This window comes from Salvelinus namaycush, chromosome 9 (assembly GCF_016432855.1).
Source record: "Salvelinus namaycush isolate Seneca chromosome 9, SaNama_1.0, whole genome shotgun sequence".
In the NCBI taxonomy this organism is placed as follows: domain Eukaryota; kingdom Metazoa; phylum Chordata; class Actinopteri; order Salmoniformes; family Salmonidae; genus Salvelinus; species Salvelinus namaycush.
In genome coordinates, this window is record NC_052315.1 from 796,463 (window position 1) to 810,233 (window position 13,771).

Genomic DNA, 13,771 nt, shown 5'->3' on the forward strand with positions numbered 1-13,771 from the left:
AGTCAATGTGGAGGCTATATACAGGGTATTACGGTACAGAGTCAATGTGGAGGCTATATACTGGGTGTTACGGTACAGAGTCAATGTGGAGGCTCTATACAGGGGGTTACGGTACAGAGTCAATGTCGAGGCTATATACAGGGTGTTACGGTACAGAGTCAATGTGGAGGCTATATACAGGGGGTACCGGTACAGAGTCAATGTGGAGGTTATATACAGGGTGTTACGGTACAGAGTCAATGTGGAGGCTATATACAGGGTGTTACGGTACAGGGTCAATGTGGAGGTTATATACAGGGTGTTACGGTACAGGGTCAATGTGGAGGCTATATACAGGGTGTTACGGTACAGGGTCAATGTGCAGGGGCACAGGTTAGTCGAGGTAATTGAGGTAGTATGTACATGTAGGTAGAGTTATTAAAGTGACTATGTATAGATAATAAACAGAGTAGCAGCGTAATAGAGTTCATTACAAGGTCTGTATGTGATGTCCTGGCAAAGACCTTTTTTGGTCTGAACTTTGTCACACAATAATTGTTTTATAGTGCAGAGACGCTGACGACACCTTCACTGTCCAGGTTACTGTGTTACTCACTTCTAGGAAAGCAGTGGCCTCTGTCTACTGCTGGCATCACAGAGAAGAGAATAATGTGTATCCAGAGAGAAGAGAATACTGTGTATCCACAGAGAAGAGAATACTGTGTATCTGGTGTGTATCCACAACGAGAATACTGTGTATCTAATGTGTATCCACAGAGATGAGAATACTGTGTATCCACAGAGATGAGAATACTGTGTATCCACAGAGATGAGAATACTGTGTATCCACAGAGATGAGAAGACTGTGAATCTGGTGTGTATCCACAACGAGAATACTGTGTATCTAATGTGTATCCACAGAGATGAGAATACTGTGTATCCACAGAGATGAGAATACTGTGTATCCACAGAGATGAGAATACTGTGTATCCACAGAGATGAGAAGACTGTGAATCTGGTGTGTATCCACAGAAAAGAGAATACTGTGTATCCACAGAGAAGAGAATACTGTGTATCCACAGAGATGCGAATACTGTGTATCTGTTGTGTATCCACAGAGAAGAGAATACTGTGTATCTGGTGTGTATCCACAGAGAAGCGAATACTGTGTATCTGGTGTGTATCCACAGAGAAGGGAATACTGTGTATCTGGTGTGTATCCACAGAGAAGCGAATACTGTGTATCTGGTGTGTATCCACACAGAAGCAAATACTGTGTATCTGGTGTGTATCCACACAGAAGCGAATACTGTGTATCTGGTGTGTATCCACACAGAAGCGAATAGTGTGTATCCACAGAGAAGAGAATAGTGTGTATCCACAGAGAAGAGAATAGTGTGTAACCACAGAGAAGAGAAAACTGTGTATCCAGGTACATATCGGATATCATTTTTTTTACAATATTATATAGTTTTGACAAGATCGCAATATTGTTTTTTGCGCTAGTTTGCTCTACCTGCACCAAAAGTGCAGTATTTTTCACTTTAATTTCCATGACTGACCAAAACTAGTTTTCTCATTTCTCTCTCTTGTTCCTCTGCCACAGACATATGGTGAGAAATATGTTTGGAGCATCAAATCACAATGCATATGTAATGGGCTCATCAAGACTCTATCTCTGGTGTAATGGGCTCAACAAGACTCTATCTCTGGTGTAATGGGCTCAACAAGACTCTATCTCTGGTGTAACGGGCTCAACAAGACTCTATCTCTGGTGTAATGGGCTCAACAAGACTCTATCTCTGGTGTAATGGGCTCAACAAGGTCAGAGGGGATCTCTGTAATGGGCTCAACATGGTCAGAGGGGATCTCTGTAATGGGCTCAACATGGTCAGAGGGGATCTCTGTAATGGGCTCAACATGGTCAGAGGGGATCTCTGTAATGGGCTCAACATGGTCAGAGGGGATCTCTGTAATGGGCTCAACATGGTCAGAGGGGATCTCTGTAATGGGCTCAACATGGTCAGAGGGGATCTCTGTAATGGGCTCAACATGGTCAGAGGGGATCTCTGTAATGGGCTCAACATGGTCAGAGGGGATCTCTGTAATGGGCTCAACATGGTCAGAGGGGATCTCTGGTGTAATGGGCTCAACATGGTCAGAGGGAATCTCTGTAATGGGCTCAACATGGTCAGAGGGGATCTCTGGTGTAATGGGCTCAACATGGTCAGAGGGGATCTCTGGTGTAATGGCCTCAACATGGTCAGAGGGGATCTCTGTAATGGGCTCAACATGGTCAGAGGGGATCTCTGTAATGGGCTCAACATGGTCAGAGGCGATCTGTGGTGTAACGGGGTCAACATGGTTCAGAGGGGATCTCTGGTGTAACGGGCTCAACATGGTCAGAGGCGATCTCTGGTGTAACGGGCTCAACATGGTCAGAGGCGATCTGTGGTGTAACGGGCTCAACATGGTCAGAGGCGATCTGTGGTGTAACGGGCTCAACATGGTCAGAGGGAATCTCTGTAATGGGCTCAACATGGTCAGAGGGGATCTCTGGTGTAATGGGCTCAACATGGTCAGAGGGGATCTCTGGTGTAATGGCCTCAACATGGTCAGAGGGGATCTCTGTAATGGGCTCAACATGGTCAGAGGGGATCTCTGTAATGGGCTCAACATGGTCAGAGGCGATCTCTGGTGGAACGGGCTCAACATGGTCAGAGGCGATCTCTGGTGGAACGGGCTCAACATGGTCAGAGGCAATCTCTGGTGGAACGGGCTCAACATGGTCAGAGGCGATCTCTGTAATGGGCTCAACATGGTCAGAGGCGATCTCTGGTGTAACGGGGTCAACATGGTCAGAGGCGATCTCTGGTGTAACGGGCTCAACATGGTCAGAGGCGATCTGTGGTGTAACGGGCTCAACATGGTCAGAGGCGATCTCTGGTGGAACGGGCTCAACATGGTCTGAGGCGATCTCTGGTGTAATGGGCTCAACATGGTCTGAGGTGGTCTCTGGTGTAATGGGCTCAACATGGTCAGAGGGGATCTCTGGTGGAACGGGCTCAACATGGTCTGAGGTGGTCTCTGGTGTAATGGGCTGTACACTACTTCCAACGACCAGCTCCCATTACCTACCAACACTAAGATCGGTCAAGCATTGGTATAACTCAACTGATGGCATCACACAGAATACTTTGTTAGAATACATCAAGAATACCTCTGATGGTTCTCATTGACGTAATAACAATGGTAATGCTATCACAAAGAAGAGAACACTGTGTATCATATTCCAGTCTCAGGAAGTACTATTACAACGTTTATCCTCATCATCATCATTGCAGAACAGTGAACATAAGTTCCCCCCAGTTGCTTAAGTGTGAGTGAGAGAAGGAGTGGTCCTGCCAAAGTAACAAAGCCCCGGAGAGATGGGTCTGGTCTGTTGAGGAGGTTGGTCTGGTCTGGTTCTGGTTTGTTGAGGAAATGGCCCTGCCTGCCATACCCTGGTCTGTTGAGAAGAAAGCTCTGCCCTGCCCTGGTCTGTTGAGGAGATGGCCCTGGTCTGTTGAGGAGATAGCCCTGCTCTGCCCTGGTCGGTTGAGGAGAAGGCCCTGGTCTGTTGAGAAGGCCCTGCCCTGGCCTGGTCGGTTGAGGAGAAGGCCCTGGTCTGTTGAGGAGAAGGCCCTGCCCTGCCCTGGTCTGGTCTGTTGAGAAGGCTCTGCCCTGGTCTGTTGAGAAGGCCCTGCCCTGCCCTGGTCTGTTGAGGAGAAGGACCTGCTCTGCCCTGGTCTGTTGAGTAGATGGCCCTGCTCTGCCCTGGTCTGTTGAGGAGATGGCCCTGCTCTGCCCTGGTCTGTTGAGTAGATGGCTCTGCCCTGTTCTGTTGAGAAGGCCCTGGTCTGTTGAGGAGAAGGCCCTGCCCTGCCCTGGTCTGTTGAGTAGAAGGCCCGGCCCTGGTCTGGTCTGTTGAGTAGAAGGCCCTGCCCTGGTCTGGTCTGTTGAGTAGAAGGCCCTGCCCTGGTCTGGTCTGTTGAGTAGAAGGCCCGGCCCTGGTCTGGTCTGTTGAGTAGAAGGCCCGGCCCTGGTCTGGTCTGTTGAGTAGAAGGCCCTGCCCTGGTCTGGTCTGTTGAGTAGAAGGCCCTGGTCTGGTCTGTTGAGTAGAAGGCCCTGCCCTGGTCTGGTCTGTTGAGTAGAAGGCCCTGCCCTGGTCTGGTCTGTTGAGTTGATGGCCCTGCCCTGGTCTGGTCTGTTGAGTAGAAGGCCCTGCCCTGGTCTGTTGAGTAGAAGGCCCTGCCCTGGTCTGGTCTGTTGAGTTGATGGCCCTGCCCTGGTCTGGTCTGTTGAGGAGAAGGCCCTGCCCTGCCCTGGTCTGTTGAGTAGAAGGCCCTGCCCTGGTCTGGTCTGTTGAGTAGATGGCCCTGCCCTGGTCTGGTCTGTTGAGTTGATGGCCCTGCCCTGCCCTGGTCTGTTGAGTAGAAGGCCCTGCCCTGGTCTGGTCTGTTGAGTAGAAGGCCCTGCCCTGGTCTGGTCTGTTGAGGAGAAGGCCCTGCCCTGGTCTGGTCTGTTGAGGAGAAGGCCCTGCCCTGGTCTGTTGAGTAGAAGGCCCGGCTCTGCCCTGGTCTGTTGAGTAGAAGGCCCTGCCCTGGTCTGGTCTGTTGAGTAGAAGGCCCTGCCCTGGTCTGGTCTGTTGAGTAGAAGGCCCTGCCCTGCCCTGGTCTGTTGAGTAGAAGGCCCTGCCCTGGTCTGGTCTGTTGAGTAGAAGGCCCTGCCCTGGTCTGGTCTGTTGAGTTGATGGCCCTGCCCTGGTCTGGTCTGTTGAGGAGAAGGCCCTGCCCTGCCCTGGTCTGTTGAGTAGAAGGCCCTGCCCTGCCCTGGTCTGTTGAGTTGATGGCCCTGCCCTGGTCTGGTCTGTTGAGTAGAAGGCCCTGCCCTGGTCTGGTCTGTTGAGTAGAAGGCCCTGCCCTGGTCTGGTCTGTTGAGTAGAAGGCCCTGCCCTGCCCTGGTCTGTTGAGTAGAAGGCCCTGCCCTGGTCTGTTGAGTAGAAGGCCCTGCCCTGGTCTGTTGAGTAGAAGGCCCTGCCCTGGTCTGGTCTGTTGAGGAGAAGGCCCGGCCCTGCCCTGGTCTGTTGAGTAGAAGGCCCTGCCCTGCCCTGGTCTGTTGAGTTGATGGCCCTGCCCTGGTCTGGTCTGTTGAGTAGAAGGCCCTGCCCTGCCCTGGTCTGTTGAGTAGAAGGCCCTGCCCTGGTCTGTTGAGTAGAAGGCCCGGCTCTGCCCTGGTCTGTTGAGTAGAAGGCCCTGCCCTGGTCTGTTGAGTAGAAGGCCCTGCTCTGCCCTGGTCTGTTGAGTAGATGGCCCTGCTCTGCCCTGGTCTGTTGAGTAGATGGCCCTGCTCTGCCCTGGTCTGTTGAGTAGATGGCCCTGCTCTGCCCTGGTCTGTTGAGTAGATGGCCCTGCTCTGCCCTGTTCTGTTATAACTTTTGGTTATTTATTTGATGTTTTTTCTACTGTTATACAGACACAACCCCCCATTGGATAATGTCACCCACTTGGCCATTTTCCCTTGAATTTTGGTTAGTTTATTTACAGTGCATTCAGAAAGTATTCAGACCTCTTGACTTTTTCCACATTTTGTTACGTTACAGCTTTATTCTAAAATGGATTTAAAAAAATTTTATCTCTTCAATCTACATACAATACCCCATAATGACATCACAATACCCCATAATGACATCACAATACCCCATAATGACATCACAATACCCCATAATGACATCCCAATACCCCATAATGACATCACAATACCCTATAATGACATCACAATACCCCGTAATGACATCCCAATACCCCGTAATGACATCCCGATACCCCATAATGACATCCCAATACCCCGTAATGACATCCCAATACCCCATAATGACATCCCAATACCCCATAATGACATCCCAATACCCCATAATGACATCCCAATACCCCATAATGACATCCCAATACCCCATAATGACATCCCAATACCCCGTAATGACATCCCAATACCCCGTAATGACATCCCAATACCCCATAATGACATCCCGATACCCCATAATGACATCCCAATACCCCATAATGACGTCCCAATACCCCATAATGACATCCCGATACCCCATAATGACATCCCAACACCCCATAATGACATCCCAATACCCCATAATGACATCACAACACCCCATAATGACATCCCAATACCCCATAATGACATCCCAATACCCCATAATGACATCCCAATACCCCATAATGACATCCCGATACCCCGTAATGACATCCCAATACCCCATAATGACATCCCGATACCCCATAATGACATCCCAATACCCCATAATGACATCCCAATACCCCATAATGACATCCCAATACCCCATAATGACATCCCAATACCCCATAATGACATCCCAATACATCACAACACCCCATAATGACGTCCCAATACCCCATAATGACGTCCCAACACCCCGTAATGACATCACAACACCCCGTAATGACATCACAACACCCCGTAATGACATCACAGTACCCCATAATGACATCCCAATACCCCATAATGACATCCCAATACCCCATAATGACATCCCAATACCCCGTAATGACATCACAACACCCCGTAATGACATCCCAATACCCCATAATGACATCCCAATACCCCATAATGACATCACAATACCCCATAATGACATCCCAATACATCACAACACCCCATAATGACGTCCCAATACCCCATAATGACATCACAACACCCCGTAATGACATCACAACACCCCGTAATGACATCACAACACCCCGTAATGACATCACAACACCCCATAATGACATCACAACACCCCATAATGACATCACAACACCCCATAATGACATCCCAATACCCCATAATGACATCCCAATACCCCGTAATGACATCACAACACCCCGTAATGACGTCCCAATACCCCGTAATGACGTCCCAATACCCCGTAATGACGTCCCAATACCCCGTAATGACGTCCCAATACCCCGTAATGACGTCCCAATACCCCGTAATGACGTCCCAATACCCCGTAATGACGTCCCAATACCCCGTAATGACGTCCCAATACCCCATAATGACGTCCCAATACCCCATAATGACGTCCCAATACCCCATAATGACGTCCCAATACCCCATAATGACGTCCCAATACCCCATAATGACGTCCCAATACCCCATAATGACGTCCCAATACCCCATAATGACATCCCAATACCCCGTAATGACATCCCAATACCCCGTAATGACATCACAATACCCCATAATGACATCACAACACCCCATAATGACGTCCCAATACCCCATAATGACGTCCCAATACCCCATAATGGCGTCCCAATACCCCATAATGACGTCCCAATACCCCATAATGACATCCCAATACCCCATAATGACATCCCAATACCCCATAATGACATCCCAATACCCCATAATGACATCCCAATACCCCATAATGACGTCCCAATACCCCATAATGACGTCCCAATACCCCATAATGACATCCCAATACCCAATAATGACATCCCAATACCCCATAATGACATCACAATACCCCATAATGACATCCCAATGCCCCGTAATGTCATAGCGAAAACAGGTTTTTAGACATGTTTGCAAATATATATTAAAACACTTTTTTAAATACAGTATTTACTTAAGTATTCAGACCCTTGTTTCTATTGATCATCCTTGAGATGTTTCTACAACTTGATTGGAGTCCACCTGTGGTATAATAAATTTATTGGACATAATTTGGAAAGGCACACACCTGTCTTAATAAGGTCCCACAGTTGACAGCACATGTCAGAGCAAAAACCAAGGCATGAGGTCGATGGAATTGTCCGTAGAGCTCCGAGACAGGATTGTGTTGAGGCACAGATCTGGGGAAGGTAAGCAAAAACATTCTGCTACATTGAAGGTCCCCAAGAACATAGTGGCCTCCATCATTCTCGAGTGGAAGAAGTTTGGAACCACCCAGACTCTTCCTAGAGCTGGCCGCCCGGCCAAACTGAGCAATCGGGGGGAGAAGGGCCTTGGTCAGGGAGGTGACCAAGAACTCTATGGTCACTCTGACAGAGCTCCAGAATTCCTCTGTGGTAATGGGAGAACCTTCCAGAAGGACAACCATCTCTGCAGCACTCAACCGATCAGGCCTTTATGGTAGTGGCCAGACGGAAGCCACTCCTCAGTAAAAGGCACATAAAGGACTCAGACCATGAGAAACAAGATTCTCTGGTCTGATGAAACCAAATGAAAATAGCCCAGAAATGTTTCATATGAACAAATGCTTATTTCTCTCAAATTAAGCACACATTTGTTTCCATCCCTCTTAGTGAGCATTTTGTCTTTGCCAAGATCATCCATCCACCTGACAGTTGTGACATATCAATAAGCTGATTAAACAGCATGATCATTACACAGGTGCACCTTGTGCTGGGGACAATATACGGCTCCTCTAAAATGTGCCATTTTGTTACACAACACAGTACAGCCTATGTCTCAACTTTGAGAGTGTGTGCAATCCTGATTACAGGAATGTCCACCAGAACTGTTGCCAAGTAATTTAATCTTGGACGTACTGCCAAATTCTAATTTTAGAGAATTTGACAGTACTTCCAACTGGTCTCACAACCGCAGACCACGTGTAACCATGCCAGTCCAGGACCTCCACATTGGGCTTCTTGACCTGTGGGACCTGTGGGGGGAAAAACGAATTCTAATTGGCTGAGCCTGGCTCCCCAGTGGGTGGGACTATGCCCTCCCATGGCTGCACCCCTTGCCCTCCCTGGCCCACCCATGGCTGCACCCCTGCCCAGTCATGTGAAATCCATAGATTAGGGCTTAATTTATTTATTTAAATTGACAGATATCCTTATATGAACTGTAACTCAGTAAAATCTTTGATATTGTTGCATGTTGCCTTTTATATTTTTATTCCGTATATTTCAGCACCGTTTCGCACTGCTTTGAGACAACCGTGGGAAATCGGCTTGATAAATCAATCAATGTCAGATTATTATTTATTGTTTTCTCCACTGAATCTCCATTTGGATATTGATTAGGCTGTAGAAATGTTAGCTATGTTGAGGTATGTGCTGCTCGTGATCATCTTGTCTAGTTGGGTCATTCATTATCACTGATCAGAACATTTTGTCATCGTGTTACGTAGCGTAACAAGTTGATTATTTTTGCACTTCAGTCGCTTAGTAGCCTAGGCCTACTCCCGACAAAAACCATGTAACTCGTCTCAATCAATCAATGCGATTTATGTTTCCCTGAATCTCCGTCTGTATATTTGGTTAATTCTCTGCCTGGACAAATAAGAGGTGGTGTAGCTATCACCGATCAGAAACATTTAGCGTGCTATAATGTAGCCTAAATCAAGTCTAGGCCTATTATTTTTGCTCGATCGTGTAAAGGCAACTCCTAACGTCTGTCGAGGTTGTGAAATATGAACACGAGACTCACATGTTTTTGAAAATATAGATTGCTGTTGTTTTCTATCGATATCATGATGAAGATCCCTTCAATGTAAGACCCTACACCTGCTCCCTAACAAAGTGGAGGGAGGGTAGGAAAGACCCTACACCTGCTCCCTAACAAAGTGGAGGGAGGGTAGGAAAGACCCTACACCTGCTCCCTAACAAAGTGGAGGGAGGGTAGGAAAGGGATTGAAACGACCCTACCCCTGCTCCCTAACAAAGGGGAGTGAGGGTAGGAAAGGGATTGAAACCGCGGATCAGAAAAGCATGAGCTCTGTTTTCTAAAAAATAGCTTTATATGACAGCGATTCCACATGTCGCCCTGACACGTTGTATGGGAAAAATATTATTTGTATTTTGTTCTGTTTTATTTCATTTATATATTTTATATATATTATAAAATGTGTTGATTGTGATCAGGGTAGCCGAAGTATGTTTGATGAATAAAATAATGATGGATTTAATGGCTCAGCCGTTTAGCATATAGGTTGCACTCCAAATATGCCAGTCTATTCTTTTGAAAATACATTTATTAGTCTTGTGTTTCTTAGGACCTGCCTTAAACAAATTAATAATTTATTTGTGATGGTGTACATTCAATGGATTTATAAAAATAGACGTCCACACACATCGGCCCACATCTACTTCCACTCCTAAAATTTCAGGCCTATGCACGGGAGATATAAAAGGCTTTTCACGGCAAGAATGTGGTAAAAATGGGACTTTATAAATTGGGCTTTTTTTTCAGCCAACATACCATAACATTTCTGTATAGGGTATTAGTTTAGGACATTATACGGTCCCGTGTGGCTCAGTTGGTAGAGCATGGCGCTTGCAACGCCAGGGTTGTGGGTTCAATTCCCACGGGGGGACCAGGGTTCAATTCCCATGGGGGGACCAGGATGAATATGTATGAACTTTCCAATTTGTAAGTCGCTCTGGATAAGAGCGTCTGCTAAATGACTTAAATGTAAATGTAAAATTATAGAGGACCTAGTGCAGAGCCCTGCGGGACACCAGTAGTGAGAACATGAGGGCCTAGTCTAGTACAGGTCCCTGGAGTACACCAGTACTGAGACATTAAAGAGGACCAAGTACCAAGCCCTGGGGGACACCAGTAGTGAGAACAGGAGAGGACCTAGTACAGGGCCCTGGGGGACACCAGGAGAGGTCCTAGTACAGGGCCCTGGGGGACACCAGTAGTGAGAACAGGAGAGGGCCTAGTACAGGCCCCTGGGGGACACCAGTAGTGAGAACAGGAGAGGGCCTAGTACAGGGCCCTGGGGGACACCAGGAGAGGGCCTAGTACAGGGCCCTGGGGGACACCAGGAGAGGGCCTAGTACAGGGCCCTGGGGGACACCAGGAGAGGGCCTAGTACAGGCCCCTGGGGGACACCAGGAGAGGGCCTAGTACAGGGGGACACCATTAGTGAGACATTTATAGAAGTCCATTTCCTCTAATAAAAGATGTGCTGTTCTTTCTTTCACAGGAACGTTTGGCCGCATCTTCCATGGTGTTCTGTTGGACGAGAAGGACCCGGCCAAGGAGAAGCAGTGCTTTGTGAAGACTGTGAAAGGTACGCAGTCATTCATTCCCTCATCACTGTCTGCAACCCATTCATTCCCCCATCACTGTCTGCAACCCATTCATTCCCCTGTCACTGTCTGTAACCCGTTCATTCCCTCATCACTGTCTGCAACCCATTCATTCCCTCATTACTGTCTGCAACCCATTCATTCCCTCATCACTGTCTGCAACCCGTTCATTCCCTCATCACTGTCTGCAACCCATTCATTCCCTCATCACTGTCTGTAACCCATCCATTCCCTCATCACTGTCTGTAACCCATCCATTCCCTCATCACTGTCTGTAACCCATTCATTCCCTCATCACTGTCTGTAACCCGTTCATTCCCTCATCACTGTCTGCAACTCATTCATTCCCTCATCACTGTCTGCAACCCATTCATTCCCTCATCACTGTCTGCAACCCATCCATTCCCTCACCACTGTCTGCAACCCATTCATTCCCTCATCACTGTCTGCAACCCGTTCATTCCCTCATCACTGTCTGCAACCCATTCATTCCCTCATCACTGTCTGCAACTCATTCATTCCCTCATCACTGTCTGCAACCCATTCATTCCCTCATCACTGTCTGCAACCCATTCATTCCCTCATCACTGTCTGCAACCCATTCATTCCCTCATCACTGTCTGCAACCCATTCATTCCCTCATCACTGTCTGCAACCCATCCATTCCCTCATCACTGTCTGCAACCCATTCATTCCCTCATCACTGTCTGCAACCCATTCATTCCCTCATCACTGTCTGTAACTCATTCATTCCCTCATCACTGTCTGTAACCCATCCATTCCCTCATCACTGTCTGCAACCCATTCATTCCCTCATCACTGTCATTGTTTCCTCATTGTTAATTGTAACATTGTTGTAACGTTTCCCGCCATCTTCCTTTCATGGGCAACTTTGAGAGTTTTAGGATGGCTTGAGGTCCCTGATTTTATACCGTTCTCATCTGATAATACCAAGTTGCTATGTCTGTCTTACCCCTATACTATCTGATGGGTTGAATTTCCCACCCAACACATATCGCCTTATCTCATTTCTTTTCCTCAGCATGTGAGTGGTCTGCATCGTATCTGCTGGTGATGCCGAGAGAACAGCTCTTAGTTGGGCTATTCTCTAATACCTATTCAATTAGACCATAAGGTTAACCCAAGGCTATGAGTCGGGGTTAGATAGGGGTAAGGTGAACTCTTAACCTCTTTGACCTCTTGACTCCTCTCTAAAACTCAACAAAGGTCACGGGGGGGGGGGGGGGGGGGGTTTGCGTGATTCAACGTGCCAGAAAATGTTATCAATGCACTGTCTGTTTTGAGGTGCGCCACTGCCCCGTATAGTGAGTACGTGGCAGGTTGAATAACAGGTTAAGGTAACCAGTTAAAACCTCGGTCCACACAGTCTCTCTTTCCCACAGACGTTCTCAGGTTCACGTGTCCTTCCCAGCTGACCTTTGCCCTCTAACTCCTCTAGCAATTCCATGTTTATCCAGGGTGGGTACCAGACCATGAACAATGTGCCCAACCCCCATGCCAACCATACCCGGGTCCTGCTTTGTCCTCCTCCTCTTCCTCCCAGCAGGCCCCGAGGGCAGGAAGCATGCCTGCTTCCAAAGAGGGCCACTCCCTCTCTCCCAGATTAAACATGGCCCTCTGCAGATATGGGTTCGAATCGTATTCAAAATCACTTCAAGTACTTTTATCTGGGCTTTTATTGACCTTAGCTGGCACAATGGAACCAATAGAATAAGGGTTCAATCCCCGCCCCTCTGACACTTCAGCCAGACTAGAGCCAATTAGGAAATGTTTTGAAAGATTGTAAATACTGATAGAACCCAGGTCTTGGGCCTCTGTGCAGCTTGGCAAGGGTCAATCGAGCGTCTCGGTGTTTCCGACTAAAGATGATATTAACGCTCACAGGAAAGCACGGACTGGTGCCGTTCTAGGAGAATATAGAAGGGTGTTGTCAAGAGGGCTGTTAGACTGTGCCGTGACCCTTATTTTAACCTTTGATTTGGTCAGGAGGAATGTTCATGGCTCAGCTTGGCCAAGAAGGTTTAGAATGTTCTTATACCAGTGATCTGCTGTGTGGTTTTACTGCGGTTGCTTTCCATAACTTAAGATTTGGGTGTTCTTTAAAAACTGCAAAGCATCTCCAGATTTATGCTCTGTGGAATTTCTACCGCTAAACTCAAGTCTCTCGTCTTCTCCTTTTTGTTTTCTCTCTTTCACTCTCTTCTCTCGTCCATTAGACCATGCATCTGAGGTGCAGGTGACCATGATGCTTACGGAGAGCTGTAAACTACGAGGACTTCATCACAGGTAATCAATCAATCAAATCAAATCATCACAACAAGATCAGATGGATACCTGAAGTCACAGTACACCTGCTCTTTCTATACCATAGACCAGTGGTTCCCAAACATGTTATAGTCCCGTACCCCTTCACACATTCAACCTCTAGCTGTACCCCCTCTAGCAGCAGGGTCAGCGCACTCCAGCTGTGTACCCCCTCTAGCACCAGGGTCAGCTGTACCCCCTCTAGCTCCAGGGTCAGCTGTACCCCCTCTAGCTCCAGGGTCAGCTGTACCCCCTCTAGAACCAGGGTCAGTGTACCCCCTCTAGCTCCAGGGTCAGCTGTACCCCCTCTAGCTCCAGGGTCAGTGTACCCCCTCTAGCACCAGGGTCAGCTGTAC

General features: G+C 47.9%; 1 protein-coding gene across 2 annotated transcripts in view; it reads left to right on the plus strand.

Moving 5' to 3' along the window:
• The window catches only part of ryk (receptor like tyrosine kinase), a 214,375-nt gene that overhangs the window by 136,142 nt on the left and 64,462 nt on the right, over positions 1 to 13,771 (plus strand). For both annotated transcript variants that reach the window (XM_039000713.1, XM_039000714.1), the window contains 2 exons: positions 10,985 to 11,071; positions 13,328 to 13,397. In XM_039000713.1, the coding sequence (XP_038856641.1) occupies positions 10,985 to 11,071; positions 13,328 to 13,397 (157 nt within the window). The remainder of the gene's footprint in view (positions 1 to 10,984; positions 11,072 to 13,327; positions 13,398 to 13,771) is intronic.